This window comes from Microchirus variegatus, assembly GCF_963457635.1.
Source record: "Microchirus variegatus genome assembly, chromosome: 1".
Classification (NCBI taxonomy): Eukaryota; Metazoa; Chordata; class Actinopteri; order Pleuronectiformes; family Soleidae; genus Microchirus; species Microchirus variegatus.
The window spans coordinates 12,611,709-12,633,399 of record NC_139802.1 but is presented as its reverse complement, the minus strand read 5'-3'; the positions used below and the strand labels follow the sequence as shown (position 1 = coordinate 12,633,399).

At 40.1% G+C, this 21,691-nt stretch overlaps 1 protein-coding gene across 1 annotated transcript in view; it reads right to left on the bottom strand.

Moving 5' to 3' along the window:
* Positions 1-21,691, bottom strand: part of cdkal1 (CDK5 regulatory subunit associated protein 1-like 1) — a 230,031-nt gene that overhangs the window by 42,382 nt on the left and 165,958 nt on the right. The window contains exons 11-12 of the mRNA XM_083894656.1: positions 20,321-20,501; positions 11,741-11,803 (exon numbers count right to left, since the gene is read on the bottom strand). Of these exons, the coding sequence (XP_083750782.1) occupies positions 11,741-11,803; positions 20,321-20,501 (244 nt within the window). The remainder of the gene's footprint in view (positions 1-11,740; positions 11,804-20,320; positions 20,502-21,691) is intronic.

Here is a 21,691-nt window from a genome sequence, read left to right as displayed (position 1 = left end):
GATTGGCTGAGTTAATTCTATATGTCGACAACACGTGTGTGACTGTGAACGTGTGATACTGTGATAACCGGGGATTTAAATGAAAGCAGTAAACAATCTTAAAAGACTTTCACACACTAAATAACTCAATATTCGTATATTTGAACCGCTCCCTCTCTCTCCTCCTTGTGTATGAGTCTGTATTCAATAAAGAGAAAGCTTTTTTTAGTCTTCAGTTTATAGTTGAGGTCTTTGGACCGAACATGGAACCAAAGCAAAATGAAGGTGAGATTTATAAACAGCTAAGGTAGAGAGTGGGGATGAGAGAAAAAAACAAACAAACCAAGATTTTAGCCTGTAGCTTTTAACCGTGTATCTGAATTTCCATATAGATTGTAGAGTTTCGTTAAATCTGGCTTCTATTATTTGTTGACGACAATCTGCGTTAAGCAATCAGACACAGACAAACTATGATGAGGGGCTGATACGCCTGCATACACAAGTATACAAAAACAAAGGGGGGGGGGGTCTTACTGAAACTTTGAATCAGCTCAAACAGCCAGAGCTAAAAAGCATACATCATATACATATTTGAGTCCATGTACAGAGGGATGGATATACACACACTGTACACACACATGGACAACTGAGTATTAGGGCCAAACTGAAAATAAAAAAAATATTTAAACTTTTTCGAGAATAAAGTCGTAATATTAAACGACTCATATTACACCCTATTCCTGGTGTCCTAATGAAAATGCCTGGGAGATGCTTTGGTCAAAATAAGGATGAAGCACCACAGCAGTTCAATCACTCTGCCAAAACAGCCCTGTTCAGAACACTCTGTTTAGTAGTATCTCTTTAGGTCCACCTTAAAAAAAAGTAAAACAAAACTTAAGGGACAGGAAATGACATCAGCCACAGAGGCTACTGGGAGCTAAAAGCAGTTAGCATTTGGAAAAATGATCATTTGCAGGCTCTAGCAGACACATTGCCATCATATATAACATGTATCCACTGGACAGATAAATCCTCTGAGGCTGGAAGTTTGTGTAGAACTCTGTGCTGCACTGTGGAGCCAAGAATAGAACTTTTTGGCAGACTTCGCAATGAGCGCGGAAGTCAACAGTGCGTGTTTCATCTCCTGTACTTAGACTCAGGAGGACCACAAAAACATGAATGAGTCATCTTTTTTCACACTTTGCCAGCTGATAGGACCTCCAGAGTCCCAAATATAAAGATTTAAATGATTAAGAAAGTTGTTTGCATAATATATCCCCTTAAACTTTTTCCAGAATAAAGTCGTGATATTAAAAAAATAATAAAGCCGTAGCCTTACGGGAATAAAGTTGTGATAATACGAGATATGATATATGTGACATGACAATGTGAGAAACGCGGAGCATTTTGTGAAGTTATATTTTGGTTTGGTGACAAATTAAGACATACTTAATCTTTTTTGTCACATCAGCACCACATTATCACTACCATCGGGACTTTGCAGATTGTCCAAGAGTTTATTGTGAAGAAAGAATTACACCGACTCTTTTGTGGAGGAGGAAATGGCTGATAAATTTGAAAATTAAATTCATTTAATTTAAAAAAAGGATACAAAATTTTTATTTTTTTTATTCTCGTGAGAATATAGTTTTTTTTTTCTATGTTGTTTGGCCCTAATACCCCGTCGTACATGTACATAATGCTGAACTGTAATGGTAAAATTAAAACTCTATCTACTAAAATATTGATGACCCATTGTTAAAAGCAAGGTCATTAATTTCATCTGGTTTCATATCTCAGTCTTCTCTTTAAAAAAAAAAAAAAAAGCCTTAAAACATTTGCTTGATTTATTCTAAACACGTGCTCTCTCTCTCTCACACACACACACACACAGCACCTTACCAAATGAGCTTTGCTGAATAGGAGGCCTATCGACTGAATCAGAGAGCATTCACACTTCTGTGTAGAAAACCATTTAGCAAACACAAGCCTCAAAACCCCCCTATTCGTTTCTCTCTCCCTTCACTCACACACACACACACACACACACGTACACCCTCCCCACCACCCTTCCATTCAGATGTCAGTCACATAACATGCTGTTAAAAAGAGGTAGCTGCAAACATGAGTTCCTCTGGACCACTGCTGTGCGTGCGTGTGTGTACCTGTGTGTGTAGATGTGTGTTAATAGCACACAGGCTTGATGCCTTTGGCCCAACAAATGGAAGCAATCAACAGGCCATTACAGCACACACTGTGTCACTTCAGGAAAGACGGAGTGTGTCTAAGAGAGAGTGAGTAGGAGAGAGACTGGCATAAAAAAAAGGGGTGGGGAGGAGAGAAGGAGCAACTATTATTGCCAAAATGGTATTATATTAATGGAAAAATTATGTCATATTTAGAAACTTTAGAATCGGGACCCATACACTTGACAAGTTTAGGTGAATCTGCTAAAGAGTTGACATATCGGGCTTTTTATCCATGCAGAACCAGCATTTTGGAAGCACGTTTCTGTCTACTTGCTTCTTTGAGAGAACGATGATGTCATAGTCCCACGTCTCTCTTGCGCATGCATGCATTGCCGCTACCTTCGTCTTTGTCTTCTTCTTGTGTTTGGAGTTTGTTTGGTGTATTCAAATGAGGCTTTATTAAAAAAAAAATAAAAATAAAAAAAAGTTTGTACACATCACGTATACTTGAAGCACAGGCCAACACATAAAGAAAGCCCTGATAAATGTAATACGGTGTTTAGAGTAATTTTGGGGGGTTTTTGTGCAGATAAAGACATTTCTTTCTATGTTTATGGAAAGAAAACTTTTTGAGAGAAGTAAAAAAGATAAGTTTGGGTAAGTTCTGTTTCCATATGGATAACACCTTAATCTAAATGGCTAAGCACATTAAGAACAATCCTTAAGACTATGGAAAGCAGATAGAAGTTTGGTTGAGTGCCCCCCCCCCCCCCCCCCCCCCAGTGTATAAAGCAACAACCTTTAGGTGACGCAGCTGTTTTCATAAAACAATTTTCATCTTGTAGGGAAAAAACTGTGAAAATAAACACAGTTGCTCAAGCTGGACCTCTGACCTGTGAGAAATGAGGAACTCAAGATTGTACTTTAAAGCACGAGTCTGACACTGATCAGAAAACTGTACTGAGCCACAGATCAAACCTCACAAGACTGAAACTCCACTCTTTCAACCCGAACCCCAAAATGAAATGTTGGGGGGGGGGGACATCTGCCCATGACACGCCATAATGAGGCTGCCAATGTATGCACATGGCTTTAATTTATACCGCTGAGAAAAGTAACAAGTAACAGGTGACATCTTGATTGCGATATGAGATTTCACTTGGCCTTAATCTGTCATACTAGTGGTTATCTACCATTTAGTAAAACTGCAAATTACGTATGGATAATGAATAAAGAATAATAAAGGTCTGGAATAAATGACCATATGATTCCATATGTATTTATATAAAAAACATGCAGTTTATGTTCATTTGACCATGTATTGTATGAAACTATGTCCAGAAATGTACGCGTCGGTTCGACTGCTGGAACCGATTAACGTGAAAACAAAAAACAGACATCATCATATCTGAAGGAAACGTTTTTTTTCCAGTGCCATGCAATATAGTTGAATGCTGTTTGTGTACATCTCACAGAAAATACAACTATATTGTGGTTTTGCATACATTTGGAAATAAAGAAGGGAAATGTAAAAGTTGTTCCTGTGGCTCACGCGTGTGTTTCTACTTTTGTGAGAGCATACATGTGTGTGTGTGTGTGTGTGTGTGTGTGCGTGTTGCACAAGTCCCCTGTTGTGTAACCTTGACAGATTGACAGCATGCGTCATGTATACATGGTCATAATTCTCCACTATACAGCAGCAGTAGACAATCATGTCTTTGGCAAGAAGCACGGCTGCAGGGTGGGTGAAAACAGCCTGTTCTCATTCCGAGAGCGTCATATACCGCTTCTCTGTCACTTCCCTTTGGCGTCGACACGCAGGGCACACCTTCCGCTTCTGAAACACACCAGGCGGTGCGTTTAGACGCTCACGGCTGCTGCCGCGAATGTCCGTCCACACTTTAACGTCACAGTGAGCCTCAAGTCGGCACTAAGCAATCCCCAACAAGGAAATACATACTCTATTATTTATAATATGATTTATTATGCCTTTCTACATGGAGTTTGCATGTTTATTCTCCATGTGTGTGTGTGGGTTTTCTCCAGGCTCTCTAGTTTCCTTCCACAGTTCAAAAACATACAATATGGGGATCAGTTAAATTGGACTCTCTAAATAGGTGTGATTGTGAGAGTGAATGGTTGTTCGTCTCTATGTGGCCCTGTGATGGACTGGCGAACTCTGTCAGCTGAGATTGGCTCATCTTCCCCCCGCAACCCTCATGTGGAGGATAAAGCGGTACAAGATGGAGGGATGGTGTATTATTGGACATGGAACTGCTGAGGATATTAATTAAATAGAAGTCTGTGTGAGTGTGAGCCAACAGTGAATATCCATGAAGACTAACCTGGATGTTTATCCTAACCCTAACCTCAGTCCTATCCCGGTCTCCATCCCTAACCTCATATGCTGACTTTTATTTTACCGCTTACTTTGGAGTCAATTGAAAGCCACAGAAGGGTACCTTGTCTGTCAACACATCACTTTATATCAACCTTTATAATATTAAAAGAGTTAAAGACACACTTCCTGAAGGTTTATTGAATCTTAGCAGTTGTTTCAACTATGCCATCATTTTTGGAAGACGTAATTGGTGGTACTGTTTTAATCGTTCGTGTTAAGTTGACTCATGATTATTTCACAACTATATAATCATTTAGTCCACTACACTAAGAATAAGCTCAATAGCATCACAGAGTGCACCCTCAAACACATGCACACGCGTTCACCGACGTGTCAAATCCTATTTGTTTCTGGTTTCTGTTGCCTTTGATCAGACACGGGGTGTAACATTATACACATAGCCAACCTAAAGCCACCAGGGAGAAATCTAGGAGTTGTACAACACAATTATAGAATAAATAAAGAATATACAACAATACTGACTGTAACTAACCACAGACTGTATATACTGACATACTGTAGTCTTCCAGTTGCAAAACACATTCCCATTGTGAAGGTTTCAAATTTGCTCTTTTACTGGCACCAGGTCAGTTTTTGGAACCGGAAGTTCATCGTACATCATCAGTAACCAAGCACCTATTCGGAGATAATTATCGCAAAACTTAGATTTGCCGTCTATCTACTTCTAAAAGGGAACTTAATTTGCTAAATGAACATCAACTTCTATTGACAAAGACCTCAGAATAGCAATTGAAACCCTTAACTCCATAGGAAGTTAAGGGTTTTATTATTTCCATACATTTCCATTCAAACTGAGTTTTTTGCAACCAGTGGAGTAGCCCTTTGGTTGTCATCTCCTACTTCTGTCCTACTACTTTTCACTATGTCCATTTTTAGATACAGTCACTATAACTAACCAAAGAAAACCAGCCAGATGACCATTATTTACCACCAAAAAACATGGCCCTTTGTGTACTTTGGACTTGGGCTAGCAATATCCGTATAAAATTGACTGTGATATGTCTCATACACAGACAGCACTGGCTGCGCCGCAGTATGTTTGCAGCATGATAGTGGCGTGATAAATGATCAGACGACTGACAGAAGTGACAGAAGCAGGTATGTGTTGGACCTGCAGCCTTAAGGAGAACTCGGTCCCATGAGGAGAATCCATTAGTTCTCTGAACACCATCTGGCACCTAGAGAACGTCTGCAGCACCCAACACATAACTGACCAGAGAGGGGACACAATTATCAGAGGCAGAGACATAGTAGGTGTGTGTCGAGTGTACAGGTTGTGGGGAATCATTACAAAAACCCTCTGTCTAGAAGTGATGGAGATGCACAGAAACAAGGTGTAGGTGTGTGTGTGTGTGTGTGTGTGTGTGTGTGTGTGTGTGTGTGGCTGCCTCTTCTTCACTTATCTCCTCCTGTCCCTGCCTTTGTCCTTGTCTCTTCCTCTCACTTCTTCCAGTGGAAGATCAACAGCATTATTATTATTTTATGTGATCAGCAGTATTATTACGATTATTATGATCGCTGGAGGAGATCAGGGAAGTTTAAAAAAAAATGTTCAACTTGCTTTTTATTGACCTTATTGATTGTTTTATAATTTTATTTTTTATTTTATTATTATTTATTATTTTAATACTGTTTTATCCTTGTTGATTCTCATCTTTTCTATTCTTTGTCAAGTCCTTTGTAGCTTGTTTTGGAAAAGTGGTAAACATCACCAGTAAATCAGATTACTATAGTAGTAATCTCCAAATTGTAATAGATTATAGATAAATAATATTTACATGCAAAATGGGAAAAGTGAATTCCAATTTCAATTATGTAAACAATTATGTTCTAACCATCATTTTGAATCTATATCTAATTGCGATATATATATGCTGACTGAAATTGCCAATGTGGCATGATTTGTGATATAAAAGGGAATTTTATTTTTTTTTTTTGAAAAACACATTTGAAATCACTACTGTGTGTGCACATCTGTGTTTTTTTTCTGTCTGTAGAATATGATGTGTAGGTCAACAGGACAACAGTAAATCTAAAAATGGGATCTCAACACGCTATTGGGATTGAATAAACTATAGCGCCACTTGTGATCCGAAAATTGCAGTAAGCCATATTGCGAATTTATTGAAATTTCGATTCAGCCCTCGTATGACTGTCTTTACAAAGCACTTCCTTGACAATGAGTGTCTAACCTTGTCAGTGTATGCGATAAACAGACTGGGTTGACCCCTGTAAGTACCATCAAGGCTCTTCTACAACAGAAAAAAGTGAGGCAACTCAAAGCCTCACAGACTCACAGGTTTGGGCAGAAAAGCAGCGGAAAATGAAACACTCATTCAATGTAATCAAAGTAATTAAAATGCCATAAAGGAAAAAGAGCAGAATGCAATTTATTTGACTTATTATTTTTGTTATTATTATAATATAAACAAGAGAATTTGGAACAGGGGGAAGTTTGTTGAGTACATCTGTGTTTAAGTCTTTTGTTAATCTTTTAATGAATGCCTTTAATTTAGCCACCTCTCTCTTTCCATTTCCACTTCCCTTTTTGCTGTGTCTCGTGTGCTTGGGCAGATGCAATGGGCCATGTTGACAGCTTGTCCCTCCTCTCTTGCCTCAGGGAAAACTGTCACCCCTGTCATTCAGGCCTATAAACACAGCATGGAGAATGTGTGTGTGTGTGCGTGTGTGTGCGTGTGTGTGTTCTCCGGAGAATATGTGGGGTGAGAGGGGCTTTGTTAGCTCTGCCAGAAGCAGCTGAGTGCAGTGACACACACAGACAGACAAACACCTTGAGTTTGCAGAGAAAGAGAGAATTAAGCATTTCACAACGTGGAAGGGCAAACCCTTCGGCAAGCAAAAACTTTACACCAAATGACACGGTGAGGATGTAAAGACAGTAAAAGTCTTAAAAAAGTGTCCGCATGTGGTCTGTTATTATAAAACACACTGGCACACAAGCTTTGATAAACAATAGCTAGACAAGCATGCTGGTAGCAAAGGGTATCATCCACAACTATCTCATTAATGAATAAAATAGCAGTAATTACCAGTAAACAGAAAACAGGCAGAGCAGATGCCTTCGGAGCAGGTTTAAGACCGTTAAGTTATCAGCTTAAAAATCATCCCATTATGCAGGCAACAGCCCTCAAGGAAAACGTACCTAAAAAACAGCTGTGTTGGAAATATTTGCTGTACTGGATGATCTTATGTATAAATGTGTCTGAAAGAGGGGATTATAATTTTTTTTTACACTTAATGGGGCAGTTCAGGTTTTCTTTATGAGAAACTTGTATGAGCAGAAATCATCATCACTACACTGTTATAAAATGTAGTGGGGCCATAAGACTATACAGGGTTTGTTTTCATGGGTGAGGCATCATAACTTATGTGGGACACAAAGCTTAACATGGCTCAGTGGGCTACACAAAACCAAAGAGTTGTGTGTATGTGTGTGTTTGTCCAGTGCAGGGCACTCGCCCTAGACAGGGTGCTCTGCCAGCTTTCTGCCCAGTGGTCTTTTCACAGCTGATGGATGGGCCTTGTTCAGCACCATCTGGCTATAGGATACTTCGCATTAATCATCACAAACACACACAAACACACACACACAAACACACACTTCTGTCTCTTAAACATACACACAATAGACAAATCGTCTACATGCATATGAGCACAGGGGGAAAACAAGTTAGACGCAGTAAAACGCTGTTTTAATACGGAGAGGCAAATGGGAAAAGAGAGAAGGACACAGGGAAAAAAAACTAATAAAAACACGGGACCTAACTGAAATTAAAAGGGGGGGGGGGGGAGAGAAAAAAAAATGTCAGCCAGCCATTTCCACTTTTGAGATTCAGAGTTAGCCAAGGGAGATTAAAAAAGAAGAAGCGTGGTATAAAAACAACAATTAGTTCATTTAAAAACATTGTTTCATTTGGTTTGTAGCCTGGAGCTATGAAAAAAAATAAAGCCTCTCAAACCCACCGTCCCCCCCCCCCCATCGAGACAGTCTTTATTAATGACCTCAGTGGACCTATAGGAGGATTGGTATTAACAATAATGTCTGTACGGGCACCAATTTCTCACTTCCATCAAAATCAGTTTTTCTTCACCTATTTTCTATCTCTCTTTATCAAACATGCACACATATGTGTTAGTAAACAGATTACATCCTTACACTAACCCTAAGCTAAACGGGCCAGACACCCCGGGGGATTAAATACAAAATGAGGGACATTATCAGAGTTCATTTATTTCTATCTAACGGCTACACGGGGCTTAATACAAGCTATTTTGACTTAACATTACCATGTTGTGTGGACGTGGGCAAGGACGGTTGAAGGAGTGCGGTTGATCTGGAAGGAAGCGTGCTTGACATTAGATTTATTTATCATTAAATCATATCTCACGGCTATCTGGGTTTGTGACGCAAGAAAAAGGGATTTATTTTCATATCTACACAATCCGTGGAAAACGCAGAGACCTCGAGGAACATGGCTATGGGTCGAGCTGCACGGTAGATTTACAATAAACTTGCTCGACATTAAAAAAAAAAAAAAAAAATGTTAAAAAACATATCTGTGCTATCAGATATTGTATAATACGACGGGATTACTGCACAAAAAATAGAGGAGACGAGCAAAGACAGCCAGTAATGTAACTGACACAAAAATGTTATGCACTACGTTCAAATGAAATGCGTGACTCATTTTAAAAGAAAAAAAAAGAAAATATATATATATATAAATAGTAGTACAAAGTACAGTAGATTTCTTGTGGAAATATTTTCTAGTTCCGTTTTAGAGAGAGTCTGCAGCCACTTTTTCATCCTGAGCCCTAACTTTGGAACAGACAGGGGATTTGTCCCTGAGGATTTCAAGCCGCAGAGCGAATGAAGACGTATGAGAATGGGTGATAATATGCAGTGCAGATGGATGGAGCAACTTTTAAGTGGTGCTTGACACAAAACTTGTCCTTTGAGAACAAAGCACACTACTGTACTTACACACACACACACAAAAAGACAAATATACAGGGGACATTGAAAATAGAGAAGACTGCTGAAAACCTGTGATGAGAGTGCTGTTTTACTTATCCCTTCAATTGTCTTTAAGGGGTTTTGAGAGCATTTTTGAAATAAAATAAATAAATGAATGCACAAATAAATAATTGTATTTATAAAACAAACAAACTGTAATAAATCAACTCTTAAATACAGAGCAGTGAGTATATTCTTAAAGAACAAGTGTTCTGTGATTCATATGTGAGGCGATACAGCACAGAAAGCTCGGTACAGAAAACACGTTACTTGATTCTTAAATCCACTAAAAAAAAGAAATCATACTTGTGTGGAGGAAGCATGTTCACAAATATAAAGTATCTCATTTAGATGCAAACGTGCTAATGTATGAATAAGATATTCTCTGCAAACTTTGCTCAGTTTACATTCCCCGTTTGTGTTAAGCAGGAGCTTATCCACCGACTCCATGTGTGTTCCATGTGTACTATTCTTAGGGTAAGTGTGTGTGTGTGTGTGTGTGTGTGTGTGTGTGTGTGTGTGTGTGTGTGTGTGTGTGTGTGTGTGTTTGAGTGTGTGGGAGGCAAAGCTCCATGCCTGCCACAGTGAAAACGTGATCTCTCTCATATCCTTTTAATTAATGTGAAGCATAAAACAACTGCACCACAGGCACAAACTCTCATGGAGGTAAAAAAAAAAAAAAAAAAAAATCAGAAAGAAAGACAAAAAGCTAAGCTACGGCAGCGCTAAGTGACACCTGCTCAAAAGTCTGGAATCACTTCGCTGTGCTTTATAGTCACAGCCTTCTATAATAAGTCAAAAAATTTAATTCTTCTTTTTCACGGCAACAGAAGGCAAACTGGTGACAGTTGCCATTAGGGCTTTCCACTTACACAGGGACAAAGGAAATCCTCCCCACAGGTCTGTGAGGCTGCATCTGTGACAGGGTTTTGTTCTACTTTTTTTCTGTTTGATGACAGTATTCTCAACATCGTAACCACGAAGACATGTCAAAACCATAATGCACATGGCCCATACGCACACAAACCTGAGGAGAACGTAGACATCAGAAGTCAATATCTCTCTCTCTCACACACACACACACAACGTAATCAGGAACACCTCATCTACTAGATTGCTGACAAGAGGCATTCTTCTTCTCGAGGAGACGAGTAACTCATCAGAGCCTTGAAGAGAATCAAGCAATGTCGACCTAGTTTTAATGTCAAGTGAAAGCCTCTGGTTTTGACGCCACTTGAGCACCGAAACAGTGAGGTTTCTCCTCCCCGGAAAAAAAATAAATCATTTCAATGGAGTGCAGAGATCCAACAAACAAACACAGACTTTCAGAGGAATTAAAAAAAAAAACCGATCCATGAACATACAGTTTTAACCCTTTAAGGTACTACTCAACCATTTGGTCGAAGATACTTCGTCACTATATCTCATTGAAAAATGCATCAAGCTGAACTCACCAACACTTAATGTCACTTGTTCTGAATGTTGTACTTTATGAATTAAGCAAACCAGGTTTATTATGAACAGACGTCTCAACCGTTGGGTAGAGGCCTGTATTTGAAATACTGTAGGGTCTAATACAGGGGTGTCAAACTCATTTTCACTGAGGGCCACCTCAGCATAATGGTTACCCTCAAAGGGCCAGATGTAACTGTCATAGAGAATAAAATGTAACTAAAGGTAACCAAATATAATAAAGGTAATTACTCTGTAACATATTGCTAAATAACTTTCTGTATTTATTACTTATTCAATTTCACATGTCGCATGATGCACATACAATGATTCGTTGCGATCTAGTGGCAGGATGCCGTCAGTTTGCGGGTAATGCAATCGCCATGCATTGTGGGAAACGTAGTTAATGGTCAACGCACGCCATATAGAAGCATAGACCTATGTTAATACAGATTGTTAAGACCAATTAATCACTCGCGGGCCACGTAAAATGACATGGCGGACCACATCTGGCCCCCAGGCCTCGAGTTTGAGAAAAATAAAGAAATATTGATTGACGTTATTGTTATCATAAGTAAATAAAATAAAATAAAAATTAATAAAAAATGCAAATACATTTTTTTTTCTTGGTGCATAACTTAAAGGGTTAAGGTGTCTTACCTGGTGGTCGTAGGGGTTGTAGGAGTGGAAGAGTTGGGACAGTTCTTTCGTCCTCTGCTTCTTCTGTAGACGGTAAAAGAAAATACAAGAAATGTTGAGTATAAATGTGGTTCAAAGAGTGCATTTACAGTAAATAAAACAAAAAAAAAACAAGGCTACATTATCTTCTTTTTAAGACAAGATTGTAGAAAATGTATTAGTGTGTATGACAAGACTGTATAAAACAAATTTGCCTCGACAGGTGAATGGGTTCCTTGTCTCGCAGATAACAAAAACAAATGGTATGAATGTGGACAACTTATCAGGACACAGAAACAGAGCGGAGAAGAGAGCCCTTTATAATTTAGAAAGCCTATGAAATATAGATTGAACAGAGGGGAGGAAAAAAACACTTATTTGACCACCAGCTGTGGCAGAAAATATTTCTCATTTCGTTCCCACTCAACCTTAACCTTGCGTGTCCCTTAATGCATAATGAAATGCACAAGCATCAGACATGACTGTTTAGTGCGTGGCAGTTGTTAATGCAATCAGTTACGTGAGGCTGATGCGGATACAAAGAGCGTTAATTAGCTCGCTGATTAGGCCATGTCTGGCTAAGGGGGAAGGATATATGTACATCCTTGTGTAGCTAAAGGGAATATGCATTTATTGTCGTGCTCTCGCCGTCTTTTCCAGTGTTGGTATGCAAAGGGGTTGAATCCAGTGTCCTGAGGCCAGATCTGTACATATGGTGCAGACAACCTACAACTTGTTCTGCATCATTATCGGCTGACAGACGGGATCTGCAGAGATGGCTGGAGGATGCGAAGGAAGATGGATGCAGAGACTTTTTTGTGTTGTAATATGTAGGTGTGCAGTCGAGCTGACAAAGATGGTCCAAGTTTCAGAAGTTAGCGCAACATTTTGTCAGGCAGCGCTAATGTCCTTTAATTTAATTATGACTGGAGGAGTGGAAAAATAAAACAGAGCAGATGTGGAATAAAAACAGCAAATATGAAGGAAGAGCAGCTGAAATAAAAGCATTAGACATAAAGGTGATGATTGTACTCCTTGCCCTCAGCCATCTGTTTTCACGTTCTCCGTCTCCAGTGAAACCATTCCATTCGTTTCTCCACCTCTCATCACACACCTTGCTGTTCTCTCGATCAGGTCCATCTCTGCGGTTCTCTTTCTCCCCATGCGCCACATCTACCCATGTCTTACTCATTCTCTGTTCACCTAGGGCTCTTCACAATCCCATAATTACTGGCCCTGTCTGTCTACCCGTCCAGATTCCCTCTCGCTTTCTCTGCCAAAGGGCTCTCCAGAAACTCGAAAATCCCCCTTCCTCCTGTTGTCTTTAGCGTTCCCCGTGTATCCCTCAGTTCTGACCCCTCTCCCTTACTCCCTGTGTTTTTCATCAGTGAGAGAAAACTCATACTAATCATTCTGTCTTCATTCCCTCACCCATCTTCTCCCCCTCCCCTTACAAGTCTGTCCCTCCTCAATCTCTCACTCTCTCTGCCTGGAGCACCTCAGGTGAGAGCAATCCTTTAATCATTGCTCCTCAACACCATTCTCCCTCTTCCTACCATCCCTTCATCACTCTCACCATCATTCCCTATTCAATGCTCAATGGTGTGTTGGTGTGTGTGTGTGTGTGTGTGTGTGTGTGTGTGTGTGTGTGTGTGTGTGTGTGCGTGCGTGCGTGCGTGTGTGTGTGTGCGAGGAATAGCAAGACAGATGTAACTGCAGGTCAGGATTTTTCAAACCACAATGAGATCCCAGCAGAATTTATCCAGTTCAATAGTGCACACACAAACACACTTTCTTGTAAATTCTCCTCACCGAGGACACTCATAGTCCCTTGCCTCTCACCCTTAACCATCACATCTAAATGCCTAACCTAACCCTTTACCGAACCCTAAAAAAAAAAAGACCAGACAAAATGTCTTCCGTTTCCCAAAATGTCCTTCCAACGGTGCATTTTTTTTTGAAGAAAGTTATACAAGAACACACACAAGGAAACTGTAAGGTAAAAATTAACAAATGTGCCAAAAATTGACCAAAACCACTTCAGTCTAAGGTCAATATGAAATGATCTTGGTATGTTAAGAAAAAGAGATCCAGTCACCATAAAGATGTTAAAAGGGTGGCACCATCAGCGTATTACTCCCTATCTTATTAATCCTTCAGTTTTACAGTTTTAATAAGATATGTTGTTGTCCTGTGAAGTCTTTCGCTGTTAATACTTTGAGATGAAACAGATTTATTAAACTTCGCCTAAACACCGTCTTCATCTTCAGTGAATTCAGGTTGGATTTGTCAGACACTCACTTTCCCAATTCTGTGCCGATTAACACCAAACACATACAAACTCACGCATACAAGTAAAATCTAATGACACAAACTGAATGGTCCTACTTTTAATATCTACTCTATGCGATATATTTATACCTATATCAATTAGATTATCTAGTAGCTTGCTAAATTTCACTTGCAAATGCAAAACACAATAGTCAGGCACCAGTGAACTGAGCTTCACTGACAGTCGCACACCTAAAATGCTTCAGATGATCTGGATTAATGGTGCAAAAGACAGTTTTACAGATATTATCCCTTTGCTGTGTGGAGACAAGACTGTAGTTGACAATCAGCCATGGCAATAGATGGTTTTCATTCCAAGTTACAACATGGTGGATTAACAGGATATTTTAAAACGGCACGATGAAAGTATTGTGACTATCAGAAGAAGGAAAGCGATAAAACAGATTAAAAGCCTCAGAGATATTCGCAAAAAGGCCAAACAAATATTTACAGTTCAAATAGTTTGAACATTTGACCAGGTTGCTCTCTAAAGCACTCGAGCCCTTAAATGAGGGACGGGCTGTTGTGGTCCAAATATCCTTTTAAGAGGATTGATAATTCACAGAGACCAACTTAGTAATAATACAAAAGCAATACGAGACCTTTGAGACTTGTGTCTTCACAGTAGAAAAAACTGAAAACTTGAAAATTGAGCAAATTAAGACCTCAAACTAAGAAAGGAAATATATATATAAAAAAAAACACGAGTGATGATTGATGTTATTTTCACTGCTGACACTTGACGACCAGAGGTGAAGTGGGTAATCGCCTCTGTCAGGATGTTTTATAACCTATCGACATTGGCAGACCCTGTCTCGATAGAGGCTGAGGGCTGTGTTCCTTCCGCTCGTCATGTGGAGACAGATCACTGCTCTGCATGGAGGCTCCACAGCCACGGTTGCTACTGGTAGTAGCACGCCGAGCACAAATTATGGATCAATGGGTATATTTGCTGATTAATCCCAATGATTAATAACTAAAACAAATAAGTAAAACAAGTAATGATACAGACTGCTGTTGGATCTGTGAAAATCCAGCCACTGATGCTTTTGAATGCCCCAAACGTATCGTTACTCTATCAGCCTTTCAAAATCCACCACCAGTCAAATTCCACCGACTACCAAATCCCTGTTATTCTGACATCCATTGTGCCGTAAGTGCGATTGTGCCGAGGTGAGGGTATGTTGTGGGGCAAGGTAACGGTGATCTTGCCTAAGTCTGCACTGTAAGAGCTTCTGGCTCAACAATATGTGCCAGTTGGTCTCTCCCTAATGACGGACAGATGTTAGTGCTGTAGCGCTTACACCCACGGCATGTGCCCATGTCTGCGTGATACATTAAGCAAAAAAAAGAAGAAAAAAAAAACAGGCATAATTTGAGTCTGCCTTCGTCTTTGTGTGCCAAGGTTTAACACTTCCTCGAGCATCACAACGGCAGGACACAATGGTAAAGACCTGAATGTGTGAGAATATAGTGACCTCTCTGCAGAGGTCATGATGCTGCACACAAAGCATCCACTAAGTTACTTTCTATGGATCAATAAGTACACTTTAAGTGCTACTTCCTTACACTCAGACTACTCGCACTTTTACAATCAGCAGAATACACTTCGAGTACTGTCCGTCTCTGCTGCAACTTAAAACTACAAAGACATCATAGCGAGGACACCGTCATGCAAGAAAAAAAACAACTGTGATCTGAGATGAAAAGTTGTTTCCACAGCTCTACTGTGGCCATAAAAATGCAATGTTTTACATTTCCATTATCAGCGGGCTCGGTCATTAATCAAGGGCAGACCTACCTGGTCCCAGGCAGCAACTTAGCCATTAACATAAACTTCTACCTGTTAAGACCGCCTTAGCCAAGCATTAGTATCTCCCCCGATGATGTGTGAGGGAGAGCGAGCGTCTTCTTAAGAGACAAAGAGACAGGAAAGAATGCATGTAAGCATCTGCGCGTGTAGGTCCATGCTTGTGTTGTGCGTGTCTATCGAGGCGTAGATAAATGATCGAGCAGCCAGAAGATGGAGCTACTAGTGGCTGGCCCAGCTGTTTCATGTTGACAGCTGCAGCACTGGTGCCTCGTGGGTAATGGAGTTCTTAACCAATTACAACCTGGGGAAATTAAAAACAATGCCCACCTAGAACAGCTAATCTTCTTCTTTATCACTTTTTTTTTTTCTCTCCTTCACGTTTCTCCCCCTGCAGCTGCTCATTCTCGACTCTTCCTTACATACCAGTGGACATCCTGACGCGCACATGCACACCTTCCATTCTGCAAGTCCATTTATCAAGGCTAAGTTCTAGTCACCTGGGGATGATTATGGAGATCCAAGCTAATAGCATTCGGATCCCTTTATACTCAACGTATTCCCTTTCCTTCCTCCCTCCATCCCTGTGGTCTTCAATTCTTCTCATATATCATCTAACACAAGAGTTAATAAGTTAGACCGAAGGACAGCGCAGAACACCTGGACCTTGTTGCAGATGGACACTCTTGTTTTACTCATCAATTCACTGAAATGTTTCACTATACCAATTACAAATGTGATCAAATATTTAAACTAATAAAGGAGGTTGTGTGTTGTTGCTGCTTGAGCAAACTAGACGATCCTGCAAAGAACCTGGAAACATAAACTGCACTGGTATATTCTGTTGTGAAGCCAGTTTGCAGTTGGCTTTCATTTCATTGTCAAATGACACTTTAAAAAAAAAACTAAAAGTGCAGGAAAAGTTAATTCTCCATTGATTTTCCCTGCCCTTATTCTTTCATATAATAATAAAAAAATAACACTTTGCTTTTGTAGTATCTTTACAAAGACTTAAGGCCACAGAAAAAAGTACAAATTGCATCTTCATAACTAATGAGCTGCCACATTCAGTAAGTGGGCACTCATGGTGGCCATTTAAATTTTCCAAAAGGGATGGTGCCCCTCTAGGGCCTACGACAGACATGTCCCTAAGAAGATTATTTCCTCCATCCATCCACCCCTCACCCTTTTGCTCTTCTTCCTATTCTTCATCCTTCCTTACCCCCCGTTTCCCTCTAAGGCCTCCTTCTGTCTCTGCGTCCTACTGCATCTAGTTCTTCATCCATCCCTCCTGTGGCTATTCAACACAGTTGTGCTCCAAACAAACCATCTGGTGCACTTTATTAATCACTGACCTACACACCCGAGACATCGCCTCGCTGCCACCACTCACTGTGCGCCTGTGAGTATGAGCAGGTGCATGTTGACTGATGATGTGATGTTGTATGCAGCTTTAACCATCAAAGCAGGTGTACTAGGGGACCTGAACATATTATCCTGACTCTCTCTCTAACCTTTGGCTATATGTTCCGTCATTTAATCGTTCTAAGGCATTTTCCAAGGCAGTGTTTTTGTGGTCCTCCTCAGTCTAAGTACAGGAGATGAAACACGCAATTTTGACTTCCACGCTAATTGGGACGTCTGAAGGCGCTAAATTAATGCAATTGTCTCGCTGAGCTCCACTTTGTCTATAAAACACGCAAGAGTGCTGGCGAGGGCAACAGTATCCGAAAACCGGAAGACCGAAAAGTCTGAAAAGTTCCATTCTTGGCTCCACAGTGCAGCACAGAGTCCTACACAAACATCCAGCCTCAGAGGATTTATCTGTCCAGTGGATACATGTTATATGATGGCAATGTGCCTGCTAGAGCCTGCAAATGATCACTTTTCCAAATGCTAACTGCTGTTAGCTCCCAGTAGCCTCTGTCGCTAATTGTCTCTTAAGATTTGTTTTACTTTTTTTTAAGGTGGACGTTTAAGGTGGACCTAAAGAGATACTACTACAACAGAGTGTTCTGAACAGGGCTGTTTTGGCAGGGTGATTGAACTGCTGTGCTGCTTCATCCTTATGTTATTTTGACCAAAGCATGTCACAGACATGTTCATTAGTACACCAGGGAACTAGTTTAACTTGGAGAAATAGGGTATAATATGACCCCTTTAAATGGATAATGGGTTAAAGTGACGACATACTTAGTTTTACCCTTTACACTTGAACAATATTACGACCCTGGCTTTGGTAAAGTTGAAGTGAAACCCTAAAAAATGTTGTGTTTTGTCCTACTGTTATATGTCGAGGAATAACACACGTATAACATTGACAAAGACGACTTGTTGCACAACTTGTTTAAAGTGTACTCAATTCTGGTCAATAGGGACATTCAGTGCTCAGTAGCTTCTGAACAGCAGACTATTGTTAAGTATAACAGACTGCAGCTTCTGGGGAGAAACTGGCCTACTGTCCTCAGTAGTATTGAGTATTGAACACAGTTTGCCAGAGGCAGTGTTTAAACAGGTTGAAAACCTCAACTGCAAATACATGCCTTGGACTGAAAACTAAAGAATAATTAGGGGCAGACTTCACAAGGTGTGGAGGATCCTATTGAAACTGAAGGAAATATTATTCTTCATTACTATTATTCCTTACAATTAATCACATTTTTGAGGGCGTGAACACACCCGAAAAATCTAGTTTATTCGCAACCGCAGTGAAAATGTATGCCTGAAAGTGGATCGGTGAATGTGTGTAGAAAATTGGATGCGGGAGGGGCAAATAAGTGTGGCGCCCCCTGTCCAAATTCTCCCTGAACAGCACGGTTATCTTACATGCACAGAAATCGGTACACGTGTAGAAGGTCGGGAAGACATACATTATGACAATTATCCAAACCCAACAGGAAGGCCACCATGTAAGATTGAATGTGCACTTTTTATGATTTCACACCGATGGTATTTGAACGTACAACACATCTCAGGGTCTTGTCATGAAATAAATAAATGAAAAAATCATAAATAAAACTATTATTTTATGTAAAAAAAAAAATTACATATTAAATATGTAAAAAAAATCACAATAAAGGGTTTCCACAGAAACCACCAGTATGCCACAGACTGACAGTCATACAGCTGCCTGAGGAATGAAGTCTTAGATGCATGCTAACATCCAATCGTTGACAATGAATGTCGGGTGAGACAGATGGAGGAGGAAGAAAGGAGAAGGGGGGGAGAAAGATAAGAAGAGAAGCAGCAGAGATGTGGTTGTCTGGGGATTGATCCCTTCAAGACACACTCAGTTTCTCCTCAGAGATTGAAGACAGGAAGGAGGAAGGCGGGAAAAAGAGAATGACTTATGAGCACGGTACACTTGAAAGAGAAATGTCAACACTTAGATGGTAAAGAGTGAGGGAGCACAAACGCGAGAAGAGAAGGAACATACAGTATAGGGCAGCAGAGGTCAAAAAAGCAGGAACATGGCTGCATTAGCTGCTAATTATTTAATTTGACAGCAGGTTGAGGGGAAAAAAGGGATACTGTACCATATAGAGAGCAATAAGAGTAAGGCTGAATTCCAATTCCTTGCTTAACCCTCAATCTCAAAGTGCTGTCCCGATTCTCAGAAAAGTTGAGGAGCAAGTTTAAGGGCTGTATCGTCTTCAATATTGAGATTTTGGGAGACCACCCTTGGGAGCAAGGACTACCCAGAATGCATTGCGTGTTTTGACAGAACCAATATGGTGCCGAAAGCTGCAAAACGAGTACGCTACAAATGTAAGTATTTTCTTTCGTTTAGGCACATTTTATGGATTACTTGCGTCATTGTTGCGTAACATTTATTTTTTATTTTACGATCTTTTGTCAATAGCCGGCCGGTGCGGACAAGCGATTGTTTGCTATCGTTTACTTGTGTGTTATTCTGCCCCTCACAGTCTGAAGACGTATCTGCATTTGAGGGGTGTCCCATTTCTAAGTGACAAAATAACCCACAACACTTGGTTTTGAGGGCCAGTTAAGATTAAGGGTTGATACAGGAATTGGCCCTAACTGCTCAAAGAGTAAATCCTGCAGAAATTGTCTTAATATCCTAGCAATTTTGATAAAAGCTCTTCTTCTTCTTCATATAGAAGTACTGACAGAACTGGAAAACCGGCTTTTATAGTGTATTTTGAAAAGGTGTGGAGGCTGGTCTGGGATTTTCCTAAACACGCACACACACACAAGCATTTGAGTGTGAACCTACAGTGAACGTACACATACTCACTTTACAGTAAATATGTATTCTGGCACACAATGTAGTAGTTTCTGTTATGCTTGAAGCTGTTGAAACTGAAAATCACTAATCTTTTTATTTAACACACGAGCTGCTGAACTTGAAGTCATCACACAGTCAGACACTAACGTCAGTTACTGTACTAAAGTCTCACCACATGCGCTGGTACTTGCTCCATCTTGGCGGCAGGTGTACCGGGTCTCGGGTAGAACTGGTTGATGAAAAGACTAGGAAATCTGTAGCATTTCACCAAGTCCACTGTCTCTTGGAAGTCTTCGTCCGTCTCACCGGGAAAACCACAGATAATATCCGTAGCAATGGTTATACCTGGGACCCTGAAAAAGACATACACAGAGAGAGAGACACATTTATAATACATAACATGGGACAGTTGACATTACCATAACCAACATTCGGTAATGATTTGTGCGTCAGATTTAACTTCTTGTGAGGAAACGGCCAGCCTCTCTCTTTGACCTTGTCAGGATAAGAGTTCATATGAAAACTCAATAACACCACCATGAGAAAATGATCATGAAGCCACTCTACACCATTTGGTGCTGCACCCGTTTTCGATCCGTTTGGTCAATGGCTCATGGTAATGTTGTGTTCCTGCGCATAAAACATTTTCTCTTTCGTTCATTCACGATCCAATCGATGCGCGCGAGTATGGATATCAACATTCTACACCCCAGAGGAAAACAACTACTAAATAAATATGATAAGCAAAAAAACAACATGCATCCTGAATTTCATTCTGACATCTACTAACCTTGAACCACCACAAACAAAGTTTCTGATTATCTGACATTATCCCCATTGTTGCCGTCGAAAAACTACGTGAAGCAGTCCAGCATAACAGAAAGTTAAAGTCTTTCCCAACTGACTCATTCAGCCAATCAAAACCTGATTAGCAGCCTCTGCTGCCAATCGTTACCCATTGATTATTGACCTGCAGGCTCGTTGGCTTAATTGTGGCCAGTGGGGTTTGGGAGTAAATGCATTGATTTGTTTTTTACGTATTTTGTTGATATCGACAGGTCTTGGAAGACTCGACACATCTGATGTTCCCATTGAAATATATGATGTATTGACATGGTGCCATATATTTTCAGTGATCAGTTTTAATTCCAACATCATCTTTAGTGGATAAAGTAGCCATCAGAGTCAAGTCAGAGGTTGGTGTCGAAAAATAAAATAAACATAAACTTTCTCAGTTCAAGTGAGCCAAACCATTGAGTTCAAGATTCCTCACAAAGCTCGAGATGCAGTGGAATAAAAGAGGGAAAAACACATTTAATATAATGTACAATTACATTTCCATCAATCTCCTATGAGAAAGCCAGGACTTACTTCGTAACAGACTGACCTTTTTTTAATTTTATTTAAATCAATTTAGAAAATCTTTTGGATGTAATGGACGCAGAGGTCGAAAGTAACATTCACGAGCAATTTTCTTCCTTCCTGCTTCCTCGTCTCATCTCTGACGCTTCAACATCTTGTGTATTTGATCTTACAGCTGGAT